General features: G+C 46.9%; 1 protein-coding gene across 3 annotated transcripts; it reads left to right on the forward strand.

Annotated features, from left to right (window-relative positions):
• Positions 1 to 619: 619 nt before the first annotated feature.
• On the forward strand, positions 620 to 27731 carry ATP6V0A1 (ATPase H+ transporting V0 subunit a1). Of its 3 annotated transcripts, none has more exons than XM_058858301.1 (21): positions 620 to 761; positions 946 to 1087; positions 1207 to 1285; positions 1587 to 1684; positions 2200 to 2328; positions 6620 to 6723; positions 7486 to 7612; positions 8840 to 8922; positions 9531 to 9624; positions 10893 to 11105; positions 11715 to 11865; positions 12106 to 12245; positions 13026 to 13183; positions 13641 to 13731; positions 14529 to 14647; positions 14942 to 15158; positions 15734 to 15841; positions 18723 to 18830; positions 21187 to 21304; positions 21694 to 21865; positions 26365 to 27731. In XM_058858301.1, exons 2-21 carry the CDS (start codon positions 971 to 973, stop codon positions 26456 to 26458), a joined length of 2520 nt encoding a protein of 839 aa, XP_058714284.1. In that variant the 5' UTR covers positions 620 to 761; positions 946 to 970; the 3' UTR covers positions 26459 to 27731. The 3 variants fall into 3 exon arrangements, with proteins under 3 accessions (XP_058714284.1, XP_058714285.1, XP_058714286.1); XM_058858302.1 differs by having other exon boundaries at positions 6641 to 6723; XM_058858303.1 differs by lacking the exons at positions 21187 to 21304; positions 26365 to 27731 and having other exon boundaries at positions 21694 to 21859.

Consider the following 27731-nt stretch of genomic DNA (forward strand, 5'->3'; position numbering starts at 1 on the left):
GAGCAAAGCTGCTAAAGTCTTTGACATCCATTCCGTGACGTGTGACTCCAATGCATTTCTGTGCCTTTGGATGTTCTTTTGGGAAGAATAAAAAAAAAAATAAATCTGCCTGAGCAGGCCAGTCTGGATGGAAGCAGATAAACCAACAGGACAGCGATGCACATCTGCTCCTGGGGCTCACTGAGCTGGAGTGCCCCACTCGGTGCCTCTGTGCCCACACCAATTGTCCTGGAATGTCCATTAAAATCCCTGGAATCGTTTCCTATGTCTGGATTAACTTCAGTTCAGCGCCTTTTCTGCTGCGGGGACACACCAGGAGCACCAGGAACGGCTGGGAATTTGCGGCCTCCCCCTCTGGAGCCTCAGTCTGGAGCCGGTCTCTGCCGGTGGGAACAGCGGCTGTCTCTGGGCTGCTCCTGGCTCACACTGTGCATGTCCCTGCCCCGGGCCGTACACGGGGCCGCACCGACACCGGCCCGGGCTGCCGGGGACAGGCCTCGCCCCCGAGCCCGCGACACGCTCGCAGTGACGTCACGTCTCCGTCACCACACAGATCGTGACGTCACGTCTCAGTCACCACACGACCAGTGACGTCACCGATCGCGGGGCGCGGGGGGGCTACCGTCACTTCCGGGGCGGGGCCACGCGCGGTCGCCAGGAGACGTGCGCGTGACACCGCCCCGCGCGCACGGTGACGCCGCGGACGGGAGCCGGCTCGGGTCAGGCGGCGGCGGCGGCAGCGGCGGCGGCAGCGGCGGCAGGTAATGGCGGGGAGCGGAACGGAACGGGGCTGGATGTGATGGGGACGGCACGGGATGGGGTGGGGACGCCGCGCCGAGCCGGGCTGCGGTGGCGTCCAGGTGCAGCCGAGCTGTGACGGGGCGGCGGAGACGGGAAGGCCTCGGTCCCTGCCCCCCTCCCGGTTCTCACGGCCCTTCTCCGCAGAGGCCGCGGCGGGAGCGGCGCCGCCATGGGGGAGCTGTTCCGCAGCGAGGAGATGACCCTGGCCCAGCTCTTCCTGCAGTCCGAGGCCGCGTACTGCTGTGTCAGCGAGCTGGGCGAGCTGGGCAAGGTCCAGTTCCGCGACGTGAGTGTCCCCTCAGCAGCCCGCGGCACCGGGAGCCCCGCGGCACCGGGAGCCCCGCCCGGCCCCGGTGGGGCCCAGCCGCAGCGGGGCTTTGCTGAGTGCCGTGTCTCTCCCTGCAGCTGAACCCCGACGTGAACGTGTTCCACCGCAAATTCGTCAATGAAGTCCGGCGGTGCGAGGAGATGGACCGAAAGCTCCGTACGTTGCCACTGGGGTTGATGTTGCTCTGTCTCTGCAGCTTTTGCTTTAAAATAAAACAACAGTCAAAGCACTCTGAAGCTGCAGGGCAGCATTTGGAACAGAGCACAGGGGTGAGGGCACAGGCAGGGCTTGCTGCCTCCAGGGATTCACCTCCCCCTAGAAAAATAACTCTGGCCAAGTCAGACAATCTTGGGATAGGAGGTGAAGGAATCATCAGCTGCTGGGGCCAGGTGCAGGTTAGAGTAACTGTTTGACACTGAAATATCTGTAATTAACACTTTTAATGCTGTCTCGGCAGGCTTTGTGGAGAAGGAGATTAAAAAGGCAAATATTCCTATCATGGACACTGGTGAAAACCCAGAGGTGCCTTTTCCACGTGACATGATTGACCTGGAGGTAATGATGTGTTAAGACTTTAACTAGTATTTGACTTTTGATGGAAACAGGGAAAATGGTCTCTGTTGGTCGATACTTGCAGAATTTAGTGGCGGGGGGCATTAGCTCAGTCTCCAGCTCTCCCTGGAAGCAGCTCTGCCAGCTCAAGTTGGGCTGGCAGTGTTTGTCCAAATACTGAAGTGAGAGTACTCAGTAGGAATTTCACCACTGAAATGAGCTAAAAACTGCTGGAACCTCATGATTTATGGTGGTGGATCATAAAGTTTATCACAGTTTTATTGATTTGAAGAAACTCTATCAATCCAGTCCATAAAAGTCTGGCTGAGTGTGCAAAGTCTGCAGTTGTGGCAGATCTGGATCTGTGCTTCTGCAGGCTGGAGATGCACCTGTAAATCCATGTAAATTGGGTGGGGATGTGAAGCATCTCACTTGCCTCTGTGTGTTGACAGACTGATCAGCACTTAATTATGGAATTGCTTTAAGTCCTTTATCTTTCTCCTTTTCACATCTTCCAGGCAAACTTTGAGAAAATTGAAAATGAGCTTAAAGAAATCAACACCAACCAGGAGGCTCTGAAGAGAAACTTCTTGGAGCTGACAGAATTAAAATTTATACTGCGTAAAACTCAGCAGTTTTTTGATGAGGTCAGAATACCGGTGGGGTTTAACACTTGTGGAGCTGGTTCTTCTCATAGAAATTACCATTTTTATTCTCAAATATGTTTTAGTTGCTGTTTTGGACAGCAGGGTCATTTTATGCTTTATTTGAGAAAGCTGCATGAGTTGTTTTCCATTTTTCATGCAGTACACATAGCTACCCATGATTTACCTCCTAGGATGTTGATTTGGGCTTGTTCTAGTTAAGCAATGGTTTGTCTAAAAATTGTGTAAAGTAATTTAGATGGGAGTAGTTTTGAAATCACATCAACAGCCCCAAAATTTGTAGCTACAGCGAGCTCTGTCCCCAGTGGGTCAGAGTCTCTTTGGTGCACATGCAGAGGACTTATGATCAAGCTGAATTTCTTAAATTCAGCCTTAAAAGTGTTACATGGAGACTCATCAGGGACACAGTACAAAGTCCACTGAAGTAATAGATAAGTTAATTAATTAATTGAGCCTTTGATCAAACTCTGAAGCTTTCAGAGGTCAGTTGTGGAGCAAAGCTGACATTTTAAAGTCTTTGACATTTTGTCAAATACCATCTGGGCCAGGAACTGGCAACTTTCACTGGACCTGACAGCAGCTTCTCCAGTGTTGTTCATGGCACTGACATAAATCCTGCTTGGGAGAAGACACAACCCTGCCTTGTAAAGCTGAAGTATCTCAAGAGTCTTGGCAGTTCTCTCAAAGGGCTCCTGTATGTTTTTCAGGACATGTTTTTGCTGAGTAGATGTCCTGTTTCCTCTAATCTCAGGATTTGATCAAAGAATTCTTAACGGAAATGACTCCTGGTATTAACAAGGGCTATTGTCAAGTGGAGCAGGACTCCTGCACACTGCAGGCCATTTATCTAATGGTTTGTTTTTTGTTGTTTTGGCACAAGGTGTTGCCTGTTGAGGCACCAAGGTTGGTCCTGTGCCAGTCATAGTCACTGCTGACACAGATACTGGTGCTGGTGTGAGGGCTGCTGGGTCGTGGGGTTGATTTCAGTACAAAAAAGCCCTTGTCTTCGAGTGTTGAATGTTCACTTACAAGTGTCCCTTGGACAAACAGGATTAACCTGATAATCCATTACTTTGCTATGTAAAAGTAGCACTGTCTGTTCTGAGTATCATATAAAACCAAGTGCTGAGCACTTCTGTATCAAGAATGAATCCCAGACTGGTTTGGGTTGGGAAGGACCTTAAAGTTCATCCCCATCCATCCCCTTGCCATGGGGGACACCTTCTACTAGATCAGCTTGCTCCAAGCCCCATCCAACCTGGCCTTGTTAATTAATGTTCTCTCTGCCCACTGCTCTTCTTCAACGACAGTGGGATCAAACTAAATTTAAAGATGAAAATCAATTTTCTAACCAGTCCGTGGCAGGTCACCCGCAACCCTCCACAAACCAGCCACATAACACTCAGATATGTTCTGCTTCTCTTTCATAACTGTTTTCTGTAGTAAGAAAAAACAAAATATACCAAATAACATGTGCTGCTCTATGTGAAAGCAAACAAAACAGCTTACAGGTGATGTTCAGCAAAATGTAAGTGTGGGCAGTTTAAACCTGTCAGCTCAGCAAGCACCTGGGGAGAGCCCTGAGCAGCCCAGAGCTGCCTCTGCTCTCCATCCTGGAGTGGCCAACGCTCCCTTCCTCCATGCTGCCACTGCACAGCACTTTCAACACTTGAAGACTACAATAACTTGTAATTAAGATTGTGTTATTCATAGTAATGAGTTGCACAAGAAATGGCTGACTCTCCAATTCCTTCATGCTTGGCCTTTGCTCTCCAGAGTTTGAACATGTGGGGAGGGAGGGTGGCAAAATGTCCCCCTTGTTCTTCCTGTGACCATTCTAGCCCAAGCAGCCATTTCTTGTTCCAACACACCATGTTGATGATTATGCTCCTTTTCTCAGTCTTCTTGTCCTTGCTTATGAAGAGCAATATGAGCTGGAGAGATTTCTCTGAGAGCTTTGCCTAGAGTGTGAGCGTAAAAGAAGACTGGAAAAGTAACGGTTAATGGCATGCAGTCCCTTCTTCCTCCCTCTGACTCTTCTGCCATCTGCTTTTCTCTGTTTGCTTTGCTTCTGTCACTTCTGTCTGGCTCTGGGTTAATAGATGGTGACATGAATCGTTTTTAGTTCTTGTGAACATTGATTTTTGTCCTGTTTGTGATCTGGAAGGGGCTTGAATTGTATGGGCTTGCACTGAGCATCCAGAACCATCACAGGGCAGGACTGGAATCATGAGTGGAGAAAATGAATCTTTTTTGAGATTAAAGGTGGTGATCTGGATGCTGATCATGGGATCAATAAGCAATTTAAAAATGCTTAATAATGAAAGTTCTTGTATTATACTGCTTGATTACTGTCATGGAAGTGCTTGGGGGATCCCAATCCTGAATGACTTCATCTAATGAAAAATACTCCACAGTAGCTCTGACATGTCACTCACTGCTGGCAAAAACTCATATTCATAGTAGGTTTCCCAGAATCCTGGTTTTCTGCACTGGAACTGGATAGCTCTTCCATTTCCACATAGTCTTAATTTTTTATTTCTATTAAATCCCCCATCAGTGCTTTAGTTATCCTTCCTGCTGCAGAGCTGCTGCTGTGCTGTTTCCTTTCTAGAAAGGGTGTGCTCATCAAACCAGAGTTGTTGAGAAATGAATTTAAGGAACATGGAATTTGTAATGGAAATAATCCTTTCAAAATAACGTTTTCTTTTAGTTAAACTGGTCTAATCCACGTTTATTCTAAACTGTTTTGCTTTGTAATTCCACCCTCTCTAAGCAGACCTTGTCCTGAATAAAGGACACATAGCCCAAATGGGCCAAGCTAATATTAAACAAATATAAAAAATCCTCTCTCAGGTGAGGCAAATCCAAAGATGTCACATGTGCTGTCCTTCCTTTTTCATCTGCTAAAATGTGCTGCACATCACTAAAAATGACCACAGTGTCTTGATTATTGGAAATACAATACAAGCCTCTAACAATTGTAACTCACTGTTCCTCAACATATCTCGATTGAAATCGAGATGTCAAACACTTGGTGGGATGTCTGGTCTGTGTGTTTCGTTTTCAGGTACCAAACTTTCTTATTTTAGTTGTGTTCTCTATGAACTGAATTTTCATTCAGTTTTTGATGTTGCAACAATTCTCCTTAAAGTTGAAAGGTTCAGGAATTCCCTGTGTTGCCTTTCCAAGCAGAATGAAGGGCTCCCTCCCTCATGTAACATCCTAAGCTGCAGCAAGTGTGTGTTGAGCTGCGTTTGGTATCAGCCTTGCAAAAACTCTCTTGTATATGACAAACACTTTGATTTGACAAGCAGGTGAAGTGTTAGGGAGTTTTTCACTCTAACACAACTATTCCCCAAATACAGAGACTGGGGCTAAGTTACTGCACTTGGCACAGATTTTGCAAGGCTATGCTCTGTGTGTGTGCGTGGATATGATGTGTCCTTGGGTCAAACTCTGCCTTCCAGTGTGATTCAGCAAGTCCCCTTGATGGCTTTGTGGGAAAGACCTCCTGCATACCACAGAGGGTAGACTTTGGCCCTCTGGTTGTGCTCAGGAACTGTAATCTCTGGCATTTCATTATATAAGCTGCAGAGGTGGAACTAAGTGTGAGGCGGGATTGAACAAGTGTGAAGATGGTGCACAAGAGGATATAATTTGAGCATCCTTGACCTGAATTTCTGACACTTACAAGCCATATTCCTAAGAATTTTAGCCTGCAAATGAATTGCAAAGAAGGACAGTGTAAAATTGTCCTGTTTTAGTGCCTGGCTGGCAGAGATGAGCCACGTTGCCAGCCTGCTCTAAGCAGTGTTTGTGTCTGATGGTGAACCATACGGTGAATAAGGATAAATTAATTTGATATCTGGAGAAATACATGAGTCAAGTGTGTTTCTCTGGTTTGTGCCATTAAAAATGGTTCTTGGGAACATCACTTGTGTTTAAAACTTGAAATTTATTTATTTATTTTTTTACTTCTGCCTTTCTTCAGACTTATATATCTCCCAGCCCTTTTGTTGCAACAATCTTTAAGCCTTTCTTGTGTGGAAGCCCTGCTGAGCCATTCCATTTTTCCTCTTGTTTTTCTCCTTCCATGTGTTATTCTTACTGTCTTTTCTATCATCTTGTTCCTCTTTTTGCTGTCTTATGTTTGCTCTTCCTTTTCTTTCCTTTCCTTTCTTTTTTTGTCTCCCACAACTATCTCCTGGCTCCTCATTCCCTGCATGCCACTAACTGGTTTCATTAGATATTAATTGATTTGTGAATTCAGGCTGAATTGCATCATCAGCAGATGGCGGATCCAGACCTGTTGGAGGAATCCTCTTCACTGCTGGAGCCGAGCGAGATGGGAAGAGGTGCCCCGCTCCGACTCGGGTAATTGCAGTTCAGGATTGCTGGATTAGGGATTATCAGCCTGTGGAAGCAGCAATGATTTGAGCATAGTTATGAAACTTTCCACACCAAGCAGATGAAAGCTGGTCTGAAACCAGCTGTTGCTCTCTGCTCTTTTCCTGCCCATATTAACTTCCCAGTTCATGTTTGTGATTCACAAGTTTCTCTCTGCACCAAACAATTAACCCAGTTTGTTCCATGTAAGCATGTCTGGTTGTTTCTTCAGGCATTCTGAGATCTCAGAGCTTTGTTGAAAATTGTTACTACTGTGGGTACATAATGGTCTGAAATAACTGTACAGTTCTACATCCTCTTTATCAGCTGCTTCCAGGCTTCCTTGTGCATTTGTAATTCTTTATCTGGACATGGAGGTTTGGTCCAGTGAGGTCTGAGTATGAGCCCAGGACATAGTCACTGGCTGTAACTCTTGCAGCCAATGTACCAGGACTGCAGGGGAATGAAGATTAGAAACTCTATATCTAAATGCATTTGTTTCTCCTATATAAGCAGTGGTCTATATATTTTTAAAGATTATTTCATTCTCTTAAGAAACAGAGCCTGTGCTATAGTGCAGTTGTTTTGTTGTGTGTTACCTCCACGCATTTCAAGGACCTTCCATTTCTCTTGAAGAGCTAACATTAAAACAAGATTCTTCTAGCTTTGGGTGCATCACCAACCCCCAGTTGCCTTTGTGTGCTGGGGTGGCTCAGGTGCAGCCCCTGAGGCCGTGCTGTCCCCTTGCAGGTTCGTGGCTGGCGTGATCAACCGCGAGCGCATCCCCACGTTCGAGCGGATGCTGTGGCGCGTGTGCCGCGGGAACGTGTTCCTGCGCCAGGCCGAGATCGAGAACCCGCTGGAGGACCCCGTCACGGTAAAGGAGCTCTTGGGTACAGCAGCAGGGCCCAAGAGCTGTGCATCCTGTAGAAAGTTCTGTCCCTCTGTCAGATCCATGCAGTGAGGTCTGTCCCAGCGCCTGCTGCAGCCTCTGAGCTTCATCAACAAATGTTTTCCTGTTTAATTGAAACAAAAATGGGAGGCTGGATGGGGAGTGCTGTTGGAAGGGGAAAACAGCTCAAAACATGGACTGCAGCAGGGCCTAGGGATTTCTCTGGCCCAAACTGCAGGTGCAGTTCTGAATGAGCAGTGATCCTGTGTGGAAGATGCTCCTTGGGACATGGGCAGTGTGTAATATCTGAAGCTCATTTCTCTGAACTTGAACCTTACGTTTTTTTCTTAATTCACTAATCAGTAGTTTAAACATCCACCTTACCATTGTTTGCATTAGTACAGAAATAAATAGTAAATGTTGTGATTTGGCCTGGTTTTACATCCAGTGTCTCCTGTGCTCAAACCAGTGGGTACTGCCCAAACTTGGGGCACCCTTGCTCTTACCTAGTGAAGGGGTGCCCTGGAACCCAGACTTGTGAGATGAAGCTCAGTAACAGCCTCTCTTTCTCATGTGAGGCTGATGTGTTCCCTTGTCCCACCAACCACTGGTAGCTGACCTGGGGAATCATCTGTCTGCTAGGAGAGACTTTGTTCTTATTGTGCAGAACTTCCTTAAATTGAGGTTACACCTAATGTAATTATTCTTGAAACATTATGTTAAAATTTCCTAAGTAAGGTAGAACAATAACTTGTCAACAAATGCAGGAAAGGGGCCCTGGCTGCCCCCACGGACACAGCTGTGCAAGGAATGTGGCTCTGGCCTCCCTGGGAACCACACTGGTTAAACTCCACTTTTTTATATCTTCATTCCCTCTTTTGGCTTGGTTGTGTAGGTGAGCTGACTGCACTAAGTGCTGATGAATATTTCATTGCATCTTCATTAATTTTGGAGCTCTTACCAGGTTTTCCCATTTACTGTATTGCATAGACTCAATAACCTGGGACATTTTGCTTTACTAGACACAAATACAGTGCAGGTATTCTGTATTGAGGCTGAGAAAATTGCTCTCCTTGTGACTGTTCAGTGTTAATCAGGGACATTCTTGGCTTGCTGTGTGTATCTGAGCTCTGATGGACAGACTCAGCAAAAGGAAAAAAATATCTGTTAAATATCTCATGCTAATTTCTACAATTCTTTCTTTTGTTCTAGGGGGATTATGTGCACAAGTCTGTATTTATCATCTTCTTCCAAGGTGACCAGCTGAAGAACAGAGTCAAGAAGATCTGTGAAGGGTATGAAAGTCTAACATCTGGGCAGCTCTCAATTATTTGAAGCACACTGGCATGACTTAATATCAGTATTTCTCAACTCCCTGTTTCGCAGTGGTTGCAGGAGCATATATTTAGACAGCAAATGAAATGTGCCATAAGTAACTGAAACACATTTTACAGTCAGATTTGCCACTCCTCAGCCTGTAATACTCAGAAGTACAAAACTGTTGTGCTAGGGAATGCAAAATACCAAGGGAATGTTGATTTTTGGGGCAGCCTGATGGGACATCAGTGGGATATTCTCACAGGGGAGACAACAGTGACTGCTTCTGTCAGCAGTTGCACTGGTGTGACAGCATCCCCCCTCAGCTGGATGGCTGACCAGCCTCGTGACAATGCCTGGAGACACTGGCAGCACAGGAAGAAGAGGATTCTCTCCCACTTCTGTTTTCTTAAGCACTCAGCTTCTGCTTTGGCCTAAAGCAAACTTCTGCATCCCACTGATGTAGAGGCTGGAGCTCTGCTTGGCAGTCTCTGCTGATCAGAAACTTCTCTTAAGGTGCCTCTGGTTCACCCCTAAATGATTGATCTTTCCATCTCTGTCACTGAGGTGCTTCCCTGTCTTCCAGGTTCCGAGCCTCCCTCTACCCATGCCCAGAAACACCTCAGGAGAGGAAGGAAATGGCTTCTGGTGTCAATACCAGAATTGATGATCTTCAGATGGTAAAATAACTGGGGTCAATGACCATTCTTTAGTTTTTTTCTTTAATAATATGGTTGAAAACTCTCTTTGGAAACTTTGGGTCCTGATAAAACAGGAGGATGTTTGCCCCTGTTAGATGACTGTGTTTTCACCTTCTGGTAGCTTGAGACCAGCAGTGCAAGAGAGGTGTTTGGAGACTGCTCAGTTTTTTCTGTGCCAGGATTTGGGATGGGTGGTTTGATCTTTCTGGAGGGCTTAGCAATTCATTATATACAAATAAGTACAGAGAACTCCATATCAGGGAGCAAAGAGGAACTCGTGTGTAGGGAGATCCCACAGGTTCTGACTCTGAGATCATGTTGTGTAACTGCCTGTTCATCTCCAAGTACTTTGAAAACATTTAAACTTTTTTCCAAGGTGAGATAACAATGCTAACATTAACTTAGCTCTTCTTTTTTTCTGCCTGTCTTTATATTTTCACGTTGTGCTGTCCTGAAGAGCTTCTGCTTTACAACTAATCTCTTGTGCAGCAGCCTGAGGGTTGGTAAAAAGTAATTAGCACCCAGATCTCGTGGGTGCCACCTCTGAAATACCTGGTGCTTGCTTCAAGGAAGAAAGGCAGTATGTGATAATGTAGAAAGATTTAAGGGATTTGAGACAAAAATTGAGAAAAGGTTCAGAACTAAAAGGAAAAATGGTTAAATTAAACTGTCTCAAGCTGGGAGTTGTGCAGTGCAACTCAAAAGGTATTTTAAAGTAGACAGGAACTCAGAAGCAGTATAACTGCTGTAAGCTGCATGTGCCTCGTGTCCTCACTTTCCCTGCAATCTAAGACTTTCCATTCTGGAAATCTGACTTGGCCTGAGTTTGATATGTTCCAGTTGGAAAACACCCTCAGCAGGAAACACTTTCTCCTTTTCCCTTCAGTAAACAAGTCTTTCAGGGTAATTTATGTGTTTTCTCAAGGCAGCAAACCCTTCACTTGCAGAACTCTCCTCTGCTCTTTTAACCTGGGTGGAGGTAAAACTGTTCTCTGTGATCTTGGCACAGTTTGTTGTTTGAAACAACTACTGACCTTCTAGCTGGAGGAGGAAAATAATCAGAAAACATCCCTGGAAAAAGCCCTTAAGCCTTTCAGCAGAACTAATTATTATGGGGGTACATCATAGACTGCAGGCATAGGGGAGCAAACTGGTCATTCATCCTCTGTGGGAAAGGCTTGTCTTGTTGGTGCACTTTGAGCTTTGGTCCATGATTTGGCCTCATCTTTCTCCTGCTTCTCTGAAAGGTGCTGAACCAAACTGAGGATCATCGCCAGAGGGTTTTGCAGGCAGCTGCTAAAAACATCCGTGTCTGGTTCATCAAAGTGCGGAAGATGAAGGCCATTTACCACACCCTGAACCTGTGCAACATCGATGTGACACAGAAGTGCTTGATTGCTGAAGTGTGGTGTCCTGTTGCTGACCTCGATTCCATCCAGTTTGCTCTCAGGAGAGGCACTGTGAGTAGATGCTGTGCCAGTCAGCTGTGGCAGCACCACGTGGATTCATTGCCTTTTCTGTATTGTGATCCTCTGAACACCATCCCCTTGGGCTGGGAATCAGCCCTCACAGAGGACAGCTTATGTAGCATGCAGGAATGATGACTTAGAGATAAAAGTAGTAACAAATAGGTTGTGCAAATCTTAAAGTTCAGGTGAATGCTGGAATGGTGAGGATTTTCCCATGTGTAAGTCCTTTGCTGTGTTTAGTTACCCTGGCTGGGCTCTGCAGTCCTGGTGTCTGGGTAGAGGAGCTCTCCAGGATGTTGGCAAAGTCACCCTCTGCTCAGATAGTCAAGAGAGTTGGGTTTCTTGAAGTCCTTCCACTTGCTTGTTGTTTTCTTGTCTGTCCTGCGCAGACAATGTTCACCTTTACTCCTGCTACACAAAGTGCAGAGCAGTGGAATCCTGGCAGCCTTCCTCAGCTGCTCCAGCATCTCATTGTGCAAGCACACTGCAAACACTCAAGCTTGCAGTTTTTCAAATGCCAGTGGGACAGCTGTGTTGGACTTCATCCTCCAGTGCTCCTGGGGTGGGTTTGCTGATCTTCCCTTTGTTTTTCTCAAACAGGAGCACAGCGGATCCACTGTCCCATCTATTTTAAACAGGATGCAAACCAATCAGACCCCACCCACATACAACAAAACTAACAAGTTTACTTCCGGCTTTCAAAACATTGTTGATGCTTATGGCATTGGGACATATCGGGAAATAAATCCAGGTAAATTCAGACTTGGAAAAGTCCAAGACTTCTGTCTCAAGTTTTTTAGTTGTGATGTTTATCTGTATTGCCTGTCCTGTGTGGAAATCTCTAATAGAGAATTCTACTGGAGACTCATCAGCTTTCAGTAACAGAGGGGAAGCTGGGGAATTACATTTGCTGAATTGCCTGAACTGTACCATGGTGAATCTGGGCTGACTAACACACAGTGCCCTGGGAATGCTGTCTTTTCCCTTACAGCACCCTATACCATCATCACATTCCCATTCCTGTTTGCTGTGATGTTTGGAGATTTTGGCCATGGAATCCTGATGACTCTGATTGCTGTCTGGATGGTGGTGAGGGAAAGCAGGATTCTGTCCCAGAAGAGTGACAATGAGGTAAAGTGGCAGATCGTGCTGAGCTTTGCATTTCAAACAAAGAGTTGCAGCTTGGTTAACTCCCATCCTTTTCCCCTTGACTTGACAATGCCCATTACTCCTCCTTTGGAATTTTTGAAGCACATGGACAGGCTGGGAAGCCCGAAGAACACACACACACACTGAGTAGTGTAATTTCATAATAGTATTGAGGTCCCTTGGTTTTCCTTTTGTGTATTTATAGGAAATTATTAATTTCAATTGTCTGAAGGAAATTATCAAGAGTAGTAGGTAAATTGACATAAACAAATCACCCCAAATTTAACTGGATAATAGTGGGGTTTAATCACTGCAAAACTCCCAGTTTCTGTATGTATATATCCCATCCCCAGCATTTTTCCTGTTTGCTGCTCAAGGTTAGTTTTGCTGGCTCAGGGCTGACAGGAGCTGAACCAGAGTTAAGACACACTGACAGAACTGGAGGAGGCTGACAGGGTCTGTGCTCCTGGTTCCAAACTCATGCTGCCAGCTGGGAGTTGCATCAGGCTGTGCAGTGCAATTTGTCCTCTCCAGCCACTCCTGGGTCCCCTGTGGAGATCCATGCTGCCCCTTCATCCTCGTTATCTGCTGTGCTCCCTCTTGCACCCTTAATCCCTGCCAAGGGGAAATAGAAATTTTTGGACTCTCAGTTCACGTGGCCAATGTTTGTCTTACAGCAGACTGACTTCCCTGGTTTGGCTTTGGGAGGGACCTGCCCTGTTCTCACGGACTTTCTTTGTTCCTTTTGGGTTTTTACACCAGATGTTCAACATGGTGTTCAGTGGTCGATACATCATCCTGCTGATGGGGCTGTTCTCCACCTACACGGGCCTCATCTACAACGACTGCTTCTCCAAGTCCCTCAACATGTTTGGTTCCTCCTGGAGCGTCAGGCCAATGTTCAATAAAGCCAACTGGTCGTGAGTAAACCCTTGGTAACTTTGTAGAGACAGTGAGAAGCAGGTGACTTGTCCTTCCAGCTCAGGAAAACAAAAATTTCTGACCTCTGTCTCAGGTAGATGTGGAAGAGAGGTGTAAATGGGATGATACATGCCAAGATTCAAAACTTATTTTTTTTTTTTTCCAGAAAACTTACTAAGGTGCAGTTTCTCACCTGTTTCCCCATAGACATTTCAAGAATCCTGTCCCCTGCACCTGTCTTCCTTTTGACACTGAGTAAAAAGTCAAGAAACAGGGTTTCATTAATTTGGGAAAATCTCTAGAACCATCCAGGTTCTACAACCTTGAAGTACTCTCAATTTAATAAAACTCAGATCAGCTATTCCTTCTTCTCACAAGGGAAGAGTGTTGTTAGTTTTTACAGAAAGAGGGTGGCATTGCTGTGGTTAATGTTTGTATAATCTTATTTCCAAACAGAGATGCTTTGCTGGAGACCACCCCCCTGCTGCAGCTGGATCCTGCTATCCCAGGGGTGTTTGGTGGGCCCTACCCGTTTGGCATTGACCCAGTAAGAGCTCATCCTTCCTCTGCAGTCTTTTGGGAAAAATCCTCTGTGTCAGCAGAAAGAAAAGTACCTGTCTGTCTGTTCACTGTTCTGTGAAAGATTGCCCAGCCCAGACATTCCCTGAGCACGTCAGGAATACTCCTGAGCAATAGAATTCCTACTGAGATGCCAGATTTGGGATCCAGACCCTTGTTCTGAGGTCCATTAAAGGCTGCTTTCTCACCCTTTCTAACCTGTAGTGCTTTAATCAAATCTGATTAGCCGGGAAAATCACTTTCTGAAGTTACTTTTTACCTTGGGGAAAGCTGTTAATCTCTTTTTCCAGGGAGAAGAACTTTTCCTTTACCTTTGGAAATACACATTTCCCAGTAATCCTGTCACTTTGTACCTGCCTGCATCAACACCTCTGCTCTTAACCCAGCTTATAATATTTGACAAACCTTCTGTGGGTTCCACATAAAGAGGAAGTGCAGGAAATCAGAGCTGTGTGTAATTGTTCCTTTAAATGGATAATCATATTTTTTCTGTTAAGGATGCAGCCTCTTTTCTCCTGCACCTTTGAGGCACCATGAAAACAGGTTTGATTCCTGCTCAGTGGTGGGCTCAGTTACTGCCAGGCTGTTCCCAGCTGAAATGTCTGCTCATTTCCCCAGAAGATATCCATAGGATAAACACATCTTTAAAACCTGCTTTTTCAGCCTCACACTTCCTGACTGGTTCATACTGTTTAGCTTAAAGGGAGTGTTTTCCTTCTCCTGTTTTCCTTTCCCTGGTATCTGACTAGGTGTTGTTTTTCACAGATCTGGAATATTGCCAGCAATAAGCTGGCTTTCCTCAATTCCTTTAAGATGAAGATGTCTGTGATTCTTGGCATTTTCCAGATGCTCTTTGGTGTTGCATTGAGTCTCCTCAACCACATGTAAGGGCTTTGCTCTGTTTTTCTCATGGTGGGGGGAATGGAATATCTTTGGGTGTTTTGTGGTCTAAGATGCCCATCAGCCCTCACCTCCTGATGGAAGGTGCAGTGCAGTTATCTCTGGCTGTGTGTGGAACTCTGCCTGCCAGGCAGTTCCTGTGCTCCAGGCCCAGCTGTTGTCGAGCTGCTGAGCCCCTGTGCTGTCATTCCAAAGACTGATTAAAAGCTTTTGCCCTAATTCTAACCAAATCTAATATAAACTTTCATGTTGTTTTTTGTTTTTTTTCTTCCCTGTAGCTATTTTAAGAAGCCACTGAACATATACCTTGGATTTATCCCAGAAATGATTTTCATGTCCTCCCTCTTTGGATACCTTGTTATTCTCATCTTTTACAAGTGGACAGCCTACGATGCTCACACATCCAAGGAAGCACCGAGCCTCTTAATACACTTTATCAACATGTTTCTGTTCTCCTATGAGGACACCAGTAATAAGATGCTTTATAGTGGGCAGGTGCGTGCTCTTGCTAGAACAGAATCAGAGATGCTTCGTGATACTGGAGTGTTTCATTGACCTTGTCATAATTGTGAAATCAAGCATGAAACATCTTTCCACTGTGACAGAGCATTTCTGAAGTCTGATACTATGTAATGTTGAAGAATGAAGGAATAATCCCTGTAGCAGGAATTTTTATTTGTCTGACCATAAGTCAACTGTGGCTTCAGAACATGTGGATCCTGATTAATAGCAGAAAGCAATTAGGAATATTATCCATGTCTGCAATGTGATACCTCTCAGCTTAGCTCAGACACCGACACTGTTTCCTCCCAGCAGTATCAGACATCTGCCAAATTCTCATTCCCTGCAGGATCTTTTGGATTTTTCCCCAGTCTAACCCAGTCTCAGCATTAAATGCTGTGCTCAGTCAGAGGTGGCAGCTGCAGGCATTAAGTACTTAATTGCTGTTCCCAGAAGAGAAAGAGGTGGTGGAACATCCACATACTGGGAATTCAGCCATTCTTGCTGGGTTCTGTGTGTGTTTGAGCAGGGGATGCAGCTGAATTACCTGAGACTTGTTTCTTTTGCAGAAAGGGCTCCAGTGCTTCCTCGTGGTTGTAGCCTTGCTGTGTGTGCCGTGGATGCTGGTAGCCAAACCCCTGGTCCTTCGGCAGCAGTATTTAAGGAGAAAACACTTGGTGGGTGACTCTCTTTTATATTTTACATATAAAAACTGTTTTTGGTTGAAAAGCTGTGTTCTCCATCCTGAGCTTGGATTCATTGGGTTCACACCGCATTGAAACCTGTTAAGTGTTTTTTCATATTCCTGGGCATACCAGCAGGTGGGTGTTACTGGAGACAGTGTTGCCTGCCTGCTTCCCAGATCTGGATCCAGCATCAAACCTGCTTTTAAAAACCCCTTATGTTGGTAATGATCACAGCAGTGTCTCTGGCTTGGGCTTTGGTATCTGGTTTAGGAACAGTCTCGCTGGCTGCTGGATGCACTTCAGTGGCTGGGCTAGGCTGGCAGTGGGAAACGGAGGTGGAATTGGCTGGCAAACTTCTCAGCTATCTTTGTTAAAGCAGCTCGGATGGTAAAAAAAAACAGCTAAAAGGAAAAAGAGACTTAGAGACTCATGTGAGAGGTTGTCTGCTGGGGTGCTCTGTAGGTTTCCAGCTGCACTGTACCTGTGTGTGAGATGCAGGAACGTGGCACACGTGCGCTGCGGAGACGTGCGAGTGCTCCCTGCATGTCTGGCAGCGCTGTGAGGATGTGCAGCGAGTCAGAGATCAGTTCAGTCACAGACACTCCCTCTCCCTTCTCTGACCACCTTTCATCCTCCCATGTCCCCTCCATTCGTCTCCCTTTCTCTTTTTGTTTCCTTCCTCCTCCCTCTCTCTTCTTCCGTCCACCCCCAGGAAGGGCAGCCCGAGGAGGCCCAGGGCAGCACGAACACGCAGGCGCTCGAGGCAGCAGCGGCTGCAACAGTGAGTGCACTTCAAACTCGCCTGATGCATTACAGATGGGAGCTGGCTTTGTGTCTGGTTATCGAGGGAGCATGGAATGTATCTCAATTTCATAAGGGAATGGCAAGCGCACCTTTAGGGTGAAAAACACTTTCTCTTGGAAAGAGCAAAGTTTAGCCAAATTGATACATTCTGGATGAACACCCAAGCTGGAGGATGGTAGTTGTGTGTGCACAGAGACACTTCCTTGCAGAAGTGCTGCTGAATCCAACCTGCAGAGCAGCACAGGATTTCCTGCTACCACATCCCCCCATGTTAAATTCCCCTTTTTTTCTTCTGCTTGTGTATTTGTTTAAGATAGATTAGGATTCTTCTCAGTGCAGCATTTCTGTTTGCATTACGTGTTCCCAAACACACAGTGATGTGATGGCCTCCAGCAACTCCATGTCAGTAATCATTGGATTTGTGACACATCTGTCCTGTACACACTTTGACCTGAAATTATTATTAAGTGGTTGTCCACAAACAAGCTTCTTGATGACAGTAGTTTTGACTTACGTGTTTCTAAGCCTACAGATGGCCCTTTGCTGCCAGAGCTTTCTGCTGAGGATTGTGGCAGCCCCCAGATCTCAGTCCCTTCCCCAGCACTGCTTATTTCAGCTACATTTTAGTTCTGAATCTGCCTGGCTGACTAAGGAGGTGTGAATCTCACCAATTGTGAGAGGCACATCATGCTCTCCAGAGGGACATGTCAGCTGGTTTTCTCATGACATTTTAGTGTCCTCACAGAAATGCCAGAAATGAAAATGGTTCTTTTGTGCAGGATCCATCCAGCGTATGAAATGCATCTCCATCGGGAAGCTGTGAGGGGAGGTCTTGTGTGAAGTGTGCTTAGAAGGATCAAGTAAACAATTGGAGCTGCTGGAGCTGTGTTTAGGTTGGCTGGTTTGCAGGGAATGGATATGAGTCGAGTGTGAGGGAAAGGCTGCTCAAGTGCAAGGTCACACAGGCTAGAAATAAATAAACAGAATATTGACAGGAGTCATCAGTGACTTGGGGTGTTTCAGAGATACTGAAAATCCTAATAAAATCATTGTCTTAGTTGTTAATGTGGAGGGGATTTAAAATTTTATTTCTGTTTTCAGAGCATAAACGCCTACCTAATTTGTTTTTAGAAACCTGACAAAATCTCTAATTAATATCTGGCATTTTGGGCATATTTATAATTCAGCCTAAAATAAAAGCAGGCTTGCTTCTAAGGATAAACGAGGTAAAAGAACTCAGAGCAGCTGTTCTGCTGGTCTGTGCAAGCACCTCTTTCATCTGTATGGGCATCCCTGGACCTCTGCAGTCTGGGTGTGGCAAGTCAGGTCACATCCTGTGTCACAGGTGACCCAAGACAGTGATGAAGCTGGGCACAGGGTTTATTTCTATTTATGGTGTTGTAGTTTGCCTCTCTAGGGGTCAGACTCAGGGGTCAGGTGGGAACTGCTCCCCATTTCAGCATTTCAGCTCAGTCTGTGTGTTGTTCTTTTCCCTTTGGAGTCCTGGAGGTGCAGCTGAAGGTCAGATGCTGAATGTCAGAACAAATGTCTCTAAAAAGACCTGCTTGCACAACGTAGAGGTTCCAAGCAGGGGAAGATGTGGTTTTGTGTGTGCTGTTGGTGTGCCTGAGGCTGGTGGGAGCAAGTGTGTGTGTGTTTGTGTCAGTGTGTTCAGCTCCATGACCTGCTCCAGTACCCAGCAGTGGTGTGTCAGTGCTTGTCCAGCCGTGCTGGGCAGGACTTGGGGCTGTTGCATGTCAGAGCCAGCAAATGTCCTCTGAGAGGTGTGCCTTTATTGTCCTCATGGTTGCAGTGACACTGTAGAAATGTACCGAGGATTCACTCAGACAGATTTTTTTATTTTTTTTTTTTTCCCCAGCCCCAGCAGGAATCAGCACCTTTCCCATCCAAGCTGGGAAATAGAATTGTACCTGCCTTGATCTGGGCCTTAATATTTAATATTTTGTTTTCCTCTGTGAGCTGCTGCTGCACATGGAGTCATGAGAAACCTGCACTTTTGCACTAAAACCCAAACAACACTTTGCTCTTTCTTTTCTGCATGTGTCAGGGCACGCACAACTTTGGTGGGATCCGGGTGGGCAATGGCCCAACGGAGGAGGATGCTGAGATCATTCAACATGACCAGTTATCTACCCATTCTGAGGAGGGGGAAGAGGTAAGCACCTGAGCATCCTCGCTCTCAGGGCACTGCACTCGGCAGCAGGATGAGCTCACTGGGACTGTAGTTACTCATTTCCAGGCTGTTTAAGCAGCAACATTCCCAGTGAAGTGTGTTCCTAGCAGTTTTCTCACTGACTGTCTCTTGGTCACTCCCAGGACTCCAGAAAAAACAGCATAATTTGCATATCCTGGGAGATGTGGCTCTGTTTGTCCCCAAAGAGCCACCATCTCAGGGGTGCACAGCACTCCCAGGTGCCACACGTTATCTGCTTCTCCCATGCCAGTGGAAATTCAGGGGCTGTATTTCTGCAGCACTGAAATTCTGTTTATATATTCATTTTGACTGCTGGGGGTAATATTAATTTACTTCCCTTTCCTATGGGAGAGGAGAAAAACAGTCAATCTCACGTAGTTGGGGAATTTTCTGATGCCTCTGAACGACTGCAGCAGATCCTGCCTCTGTAGTGCATGGGATGTGTTACTGCTTTCTGTGGCGTGTGTAGGAGGGAATTGCTGAATGTCTTCATGATTAATGTGATCAAAACACTGCACTAAATGTAAATTTATGTTTTCAAGCCTACAGAGGACGAGGTGGTAAGAGCACAGCAGCTTTGCCTTCATGTGTACCTGGGCCATTTCCCATCGGTGTAAAATGTGCTGAATGGAACTTGTTATGTCACAGCATCTTGTTTTCCAAAAGATCTTGCTGTTTTCATGTTACAGGCCATTTTAAATTCATACACACATACATCAACAGACTTTTAATTACTTCATCTATACAACTTGTCTGTGTGATCCCCTGATTGTTCCCAGTTACCTGGGAAACTGTTCAGCTGGAGGTCTGAAACTGAAAAATTTTCACTCCTGAGCTTCCAAAAAAAGTCTCAATTTCTTTATGTTGTGGCCTTCTTAATTTTGTGCTGCAGCAAACTGTTTAAAGGTATTTCTTCCCTCAGACTATCTGCCATGTTAGCGATGAAGCTGGTTGACCCAGAGAGCAAATGCAGCACAACCAGTCCAGTTTCATGTAGTTGAAGAACTGAACTGGCCAGAAGCTTTGTGTAAAAGAGAAGCTCTGCTCTGAGAAACTGCTTATCCATAAGCACTCGTAATAAGTATTAAAAAAATGGGGGTTTAATACTGATGCAGGATTGAGTGTAGGTTTGAACACTATCAGGTAACCAATTTTACTACAAAAAAAATGCAAATGGCATGAAATCAGAGCAGCTTGACCAGGGTGCTGCTGCTGCAAATTGTGCTGAGAGTGATTTGCTCAGAGCTCTGCTGTGCACAGGCCTGTGTGGAATGGGGGGGAAGGGGAGGGGCACAGGGTTCCTGTTCTGGTGTACCTGATGTCTCTCTGAACCTGGGCAAAATGTGTCAGCCCACAAGGACTGTGCCACAGCAATCCCAGTACTCCCACTCCTGGCTCAGTGGTGGATCTCTCAGGCAGTTGCACTCAGCTTTGAAAGGTCATTGTTTAAACATTTCCCACATTCCCTCCTGGCTCACGTGTCCGGAGCTGGAACTGTTGGCTAGGGCAGCCTTTAGTGAAGAACTTCACAGCTCATGTTCTGTAGAGAAAGGATTAGGATTTTGACAGCTAATTTAACTGAATTGTTTGAAATATTGCCTTGGATATACTAGGGGAGAATTAAGACTATAAATAGCTTTGTGTGCATGCCTAGAGCATTAGTCACTGGATGTATTTAAAACATCATGTTCACTTAAATCTGAGCAGTTTCTGAAGCATGGATTAAATCCAAACTGCAAGGGAATGTTTTCCCAAGCTCCAGGATAAGAAACTGCCCCATGGCAGATTTCCTTCTAAGTTCTTTTATTATTGCAGAAAATCACCGAGACGCAGAGACTTTGCCAGTGAACGGTGCAGAGATGTGACTTTTTCAGAGTAGCTTAATGCATTATTTTTGCTTTCAAAAAGGGCAGGTTCATGTCTTGCAAAATGCTCCTGTTGCTCCTACACGCACTACAGCTTGGGGCACTGCCTCCTTCCTGCAGCAGCACCTCTGGCTTTACCAGGGAGTGCACACCAGCACCACCTTCTGCTGAACAGTCTTTTCCTGGCTAAGCCCATGGATCAATTTGGAATATCTTGACTTCCACATGCCAGAATAAGAAAACAATATTCACATCACAGCATTTGTCATTCTGCAAAACCTGTCGAGACAAGATTCATTTTTCCTTTGTGGCGCTGGCGTGCTAAACCAGGAGAAGACAGTGTCAGTGTGCAGTGTCACACACAGTGTCCCTGGTGATAGCAGCAGTTCCCCTGCCCCTGTCCCTGCCCATGCCGTGCTCCCAGCTCCCCTCATCCTGCATTCCCTTTGCAGTTCGACTTTGGGGACACCGTGGTGTACCAGGCCATCCACACCATCGAGTACTGCCTGGGCTGCATCTCCAACACCGCGTCCTACCTGCGCCTCTGGGCCCTCAGCTTGGCCCACGCACGTGAGTGTCCTCAGGGAGCTGAGCTGTGGGGCCCTGTGCCTGCTCAGCCTGGGCACAAGAGGCCTCTCAGGGCTTGGCTGGCACAGGACAGTGTGAATTACCTGGGAGCAGTGAGCTCCACACACCAGGGTCTGCTCCCACAGCTCTGCTGAATGGGAGGAACAGAGGTAAAATCACAGAATAAAGCAAAGAGCTGCTGAGCAAGGACTCTGCCCTGCTCTGTGTGATAGCTGGAGGCAATGTCCTGGCACACTTGGCTGCAAAAGCTCTCGTCCCTCTTCAGTTTCCACCTCATTGTAGCGGGGGTTTGCTTGACTTTAGTTATTACTTTACCAGTAAACAACCCCCTGTTCCTGCTGACTTGAGTCTTCTCTCCTTTCTCTCGGCAGAGCTCTCGGAGGTGCTCTGGACCATGGTGATCCACATCGGCCTCAGTGTCAGGAGCCTGGGGGGAGGCTTGGGCCTCTTCTTCATCTTTGCTGCTTTTGCCACGCTGACAGTGGCCATTCTGCTGGTCATGGAGGGGCTTTCAGCCTTCCTCCACGCTCTGCGCTTGCACTGGTGAGTTACTGGGACATCCAGAAACTGGGAGAGCTCTTCATAACAAGGAAATGGATGTCACCTGGACTGGGCAGAAATGCCATCTTCTAGAAGGCAGAAAGTCTTTAAAAAGGGTCAGAGATTTCAATCCTGTTTGTAGTAAAACACCTTCCCCTAACTGTTGTTTAAAGTTGTGGAGCTCTGCTTAGAAATAAGCACCAAAAGACCAAAGCTTTGGGACCAGGGACTGGGGAGGCTGTGCTGGCTGGAGCAGTGTGATTTGTGGCTTTCAGCAGGACTTTCTCATTCCATCTCTTGGTCTTTTCACTGGTTCCTGTATTTGTTGTCCTTTGTGTGCAGTAGCCACTGACTGCAGGTATCTTCTCATGCTCTTGTTCATTGCTATAAAACCTTGCCTTGGAAAGGAGTGGCTTTGCTTTCTGCCTTTGGGGTACTTTGGGATGGCAGTGAATTTTTGCTGGTCTTGCTTTTGGAAATTTCTTTTGCAACTCCTTTCCTGTGATCATTAAGCTCCTGTGTATGCAGCCAGCAAAGCAGAAGGAATTACTCTGCTCCCAAGTATGGAAAATATTCGAGAGCTTTCTCTAATCCATGTTTAAGAGCGCTCATTGTTCCACTTCAGATTCCCTTGTTAGTGCACTGGTGGGATCAGAGGAGCAACTGGGAGTAGGATTTTCTCAGCCTGAAATGTAGGAGAGTCTGTGCCACTCTGGGGTTCAGGCTGCTCCCACCTCCTCAAGCTGCTGATTTCCTGGGGGTGGGGGGATCATGAGAGCGAAGGGAAGTCTCTGAAGATCACAAGAAATACTCTGTCATGCTTAAATGGGAAGAAAATGTTAGGAGCACGCTCTGAAAGTAGTTCTGTAAGTGCAACAGGAAGCAAGTCCCCTTATAAAGCAAAATAAGAAAATCAGTCTTTTTGCACTTCTCCCCTGCTTGTGAGGAAGGAAAGCTTTGGCCTTTTGCCCTGTGCCTTGGCAGCTAGTGAGGTGCAGGCTGGGGGGTGCAGGCTGGAGTGTCCTGGCTCCTGGGGGTGCAGGCTGGAGGCTCCTGGTCCACCTGTGTCTCTGTGGCCAAGTGAGCCGAGCTGATCCTGGGGCGAGGCCATCTTGTGCTGAGGGAGCCAGGGGGGCACTCCTGGAAATGGCTGCTGGATGGTGCCTGTGTTTTTCCTGGCATGCAGCCTGAACCCTGCATAGCAGTCACTGCAGAGCTCCTTGCTGACTGGCCAGAGGTCCCTCATCCTCTCCCTGCTGCCACCGTGCTGGGACGTGACAGCAGTGACAGCAAGAGCCCTGCAGACCCTGCTGGGCACTGAGAGCAGGCCAAGAGGAGCAGAGGGCAGCAGTGCTGTAACTCCAGATGTGGGGGGTTTGCTCTGCAATTCCTTGAGGATTAGAGGATTTCCAGGGCTTGGCCTCTCTGGGCTGTGGAGCTGCATGGCCATTTCTAATGGGAACAGCTCTGAGCAGCTGCTCTAGGCAGGCTCTCTGGAGCAGAAAACACATTTTTGGGGAGCTACTTGTCTTTTGTTCATCACAAACTGCACCTCCAGATATGGCTCAGACACCTGGAACAGGTGTGAGCTGGAGGTAATGGTTCACATTGCTAGGCTTTCCCTAAAGGGCCATTAAAAACCCATCTGTGTTTTTGTCAGTGAAATGGCAAATGGCAAACCCAGGGGCAGCAGCAGTGAGAGCACAGATCACTCTGCCCATGCAGACCACAGCAGGGCAGCTGTGGAACTGGAGTGCTCAAAGTCCTGTTTTTTCCTAAATATGTGTTTCAAACCTGCAAGCTTTTCATGCACAGGCTCTGAGAGAAAATCTGTTCAGGCTCAGAGCCCAAAAAGCAAGTTTAAGGTTCTATTTCAGACTGCAAGTGATCTGCTGAAATGATTTTGAGATTGCTGGGTGTTGGTTATCACAGGGAGGCACCTGCAGTGGTTCCAAAGAGCACACTGTTCACATTCCTTTTTGCTCCTGAGCTGAAAACAGGGTGTTCCAATGGCAGGTGTTCCCTTTTTAGGAAGAGGAAGGAAGAGTGGAGGTCAAATTCAGCTGTCCTGGGAGGAGCAGATGGGATTTTCTGGCTATGGGAGAACTGTCACCTATCAGGAATTTGAGGTGTGGGTGGTTCAGCCTTCCTGGAAAGGAGGAGGAGTTGAGCATGTGTTTCACTGGTCAGGGAATTCACAGGTTGTTCCATATGCTGTGCCTGGCAGTCCCAAATGAGGGAGGTTTATTTTGTACTTTTTCAGTGTGCATTCTTTGAGCAGGTTGGGCTTTCTCAGGCCATTCTGGGGTTGAGGCAGCCCTCTGGATTGCTGCCAGGATTGCAGGGTGTCAGCTGGGGCTCCACTGCAGCTCTGTACATGTCTGAGCTGTTGTGCTGTCAGCTTCTTTTGCTGTAACTCTTCTGAAATATTTAACCTTTCCATTTATTGCTTTTCAGTGATGTAGTTTGACATGAACATTCACATTAAAGCAGCTTCCCCCTTTTTAAACTAGTCACCTCTTCTAACATGAGCCAAAACAGGCTGTGCCCAAAAGAAAAGGTTTGTGACTGTATTCAGGGTTCCCAAGAAGCGTGGGTGTGTTGGAGCTGCATCCCACTCTCAACCCAGTGAGAGAGGTGAGGTCCAGCTGCTCACCCACCTGCCAGGATTTGATTTCCCTTTGTAAATGTCACGAGCCAGGACTCGCCTGCAGTGTGGCTGCAGGAGCCACTGCTCCCAGGGGCAGCCACAGCCTCCTGTCAGGCAGCATGGAATATCCCAGAGGCAGATCTGTCCTTCTGCTCTTTTTGGGAAGGAGTAACTGCAGCAGTCTGTGCACAAACAGTGGGTTCTGTCTGTCAGGTGCACCACCCTTGAGGTGTGCCTGGTTTACACCTGACCCCAGGCTCTGGCACCTGTGTTTAGGGACACAGAGTGGGAATTTGCAGTTGTACTGGGTGGCACTCAGGATTCCCATTGCACTTTTGCCTCCTGCTCACAGGACTGGAGCTGCCTGGTTTCCCAGTGTACCCTGACTTTGTGGGGTTGGAAAATCCACAGAACAACAGTCTGACAAAACACTGACATGAATATTAATGCAGAAAGCTGCAGAGTGGGTCTCCTGTAGTTCTGCTGCTACCAGAGGACACCTGGGCTGTTTGCTGATAATGCCACTGTCTGTAAATTCTCTGCAGGACTTGGTCACCGATGTGAGACACACAGAGGGTCGAGCAGTAAAGTGGGACATGTAACAGGCAGTGAGCCTGGCAACAGCAGTGCTTCCTGCTGGGTTCTGGGTGTTCTGGAGACACCTGCAGAAAACCCCACTGACCATGTACACTGATTATTTGGTTAAATACACTTTTCTGGCTAGTTCTCTAACATTAGAGCAGCCTCTCTTCCAGTGTCAGGCCTCCAGTTGTGGCCAGTTGTAACAGAATGTCCAAAGGGAGGGTTTGAGGCCAGCTGGAATTGTGAATCATCAGGGTTAACATGTCAGTCACAGTGAGCTTGGGTGACTCACATACCCAACCCTCTGCCTCTCATTTCCCTTTGCTTACAGAACAGTTACTTAGTCACAGGATACTTACAGAGATTATCTGGGTTCCTGAAAAACTGGAGCATGTTGGCAAGAAGCCCTTCCTCCCACATGGAAAATCCTGCTCATCCTGGGGATCCCTTGGCCTGTGAGGCACTAGAAGATACAGGCTAAAGCTGGTTTTCCTGAGCATTTCCCTCCTGGGCTCTGTGAGGAAATCACTTTTTGCTGGCTGAATCCAGCAGCTCTGGAGTTGGCCATGATTCCCCATTTGGGGAAAAATAATTCAAGTTTGTCTTTTCTTGCTGAAAAAAAACGTTCTCCTGAACTGTGTTAAAGGCTCCCCAGTCTGCTGTCACTTGCTGCCTGCAGAGATTTTGTTTTCCAGCAGATTGTGCAGTGGAAAGTGTCTGTGAATCCTGGGCTTGTTTTTGCTGGGGATCAGGGGATTAGTTTTCCCTGTCCCTATTTGGCTGTCACTGACTATTGGGCACTTCTCTAGAATAATTCTCTTTTTTACTCGAGTTCATTAGGGCCAGCAGCAAATGGGGCTGAGCTAACGCTCGGCTGGAGCTGATGGGCACGTCCCAGTACAAATGTGCTGCAGGGAATCAACAGAAGAGGCTGGTGGGGAGTCTGAGCTCAGTGTCACATGGCTGAGGCTTGTGCTAATGAAAAAGGGAACTTCAGCAGCCGGTGTAGAAAATGCTCCCTCTGCACCCTGTGCATCCTGGGACACTGCCAGCGCTGGCCTTCTGCTCCTGTTGCCATTTTTTGTCCCTGAGGGTGGGATGGAAGTCTCTGGACAGTTCGGTTGTGCCAAAAGATACATTTTGTTATAATATCTCTTTTTCTCTTTAAAGCTTTTTACAGTCAGTAATCCTACTTTTAGTGGAGTTCTTGCTAATTGTTCCTATTGAGAGCTGCCTTATTAATGAGTAATCAATCTTCTGTCTCTTGCAGGATCGAATTCCAAAACAAATTCTACACTGGCACTGGGTTCAAGTTTCTCCCTTTCTCCTTTGACATCATCCGTGAGGGGAGGTTTGATGACTGAGGAGCCCCATTCCAGCAGTGTTAAATGTTGTGTGTGTGTGTGTGTGTGTGACTGTCCCTCCCCAACACCAAGGGTGTGACTGACCCTCCCCATGTGTCCCTGTGAGTTGTGTGTATAGTGACAATAACTTATTGCAGCACCCTTGAGCGTTACCATGGCATCCAAAGCCAAAAGCTTTGACGTTCTGGGGTAACAACACTGGATCGCAGAAACTTTTTGTTCCTTAAGTTTACTCCCAAAGGTACCAAGTGCATGAGGTGTCTGTTTGGTGTGCAGTCGTGTGCTCCCTGTTTTGTGCATTCCTTGGCAGCTGATCAGAAAAGAAATGGCAGCTCTGCTGAGGGGACAAAACAGCACAACAAAACAAACAGAGAAAAGGCCCAACGAGCTCAGCTTGAGAAGAGTGAGGGCTGCTCTCCCTCTTACTGCTGGAGGCAGTGGTGAGGAGTCCTCATGCACTGGGACTCAGCTGCCTGATTGTGGCCTGGGGCAAGATGGGGAGGGATGAGCCTTGGTGCAGACTGTCACTGGTGACTGCGGGTACTGCCACTGGCAGTGAAAATTCTGGTGTTTCTGGTTTGAAATCAAAGTCCTTGAGGCACATCAGATAGTGTATGTGTGGGCTGGGCATTGGTGGAGGCAGCTTTTGCACAGATGGATGTACCAGTCAGTGACTCACGTTGTCCTGTGCACTCAGGGTCTGAGGAGCCCTTTAAGGGAGAGCAGTGGCCCAGTCTTGCCAAAAACAGCTCCATGGCAAGGGGGTCTCTGTGGTGTGTCCCTGCATTAGCTGTTGCTTTCTTTCCTGTCTGAGCTGTCAATATTTCCTTGCACTCCTCAACTCGATGTAGCTGTAGCAGCAGTGGGGTGTGTGTTAGTGCTGAGTGTGACTGCCACGTTCCGTTCTCGCAGTGGAGCCATTTGTGTATGAGCAGATTAGAACCATAACGAGACTCATTAACCTGGAAGCAAGGAGGAAATGCCTCGAGGTGCCAGGCTGCTTGAAATTAGGTGAGAAAGTTAAGTGTGCCTTGCACACTGCAATGTGCACATGTGTGGGCCACATGTGCTGCACTTGGGCAGGCCCTGGGCACTCGCTGTGTTACAGGAGGATGTGGTGGGCATTCAGAGAGGTGTTTGCAGACTGAAGGGTGAAATCAAAGCGTGGAGCTTTGACATGAGTCCTGCTGTGTTCTGCTGCCTGGATGAAACATTGCTGACAGTCACTGTATAAATTAAATTAACTCCACAACAAACACTGTGGTCTGTTTTC

This window comes from Poecile atricapillus, chromosome 27 (assembly GCF_030490865.1).
Source record: "Poecile atricapillus isolate bPoeAtr1 chromosome 27, bPoeAtr1.hap1, whole genome shotgun sequence".
In the NCBI taxonomy this organism is placed as follows: domain Eukaryota; kingdom Metazoa; phylum Chordata; class Aves; order Passeriformes; family Paridae; genus Poecile; species Poecile atricapillus.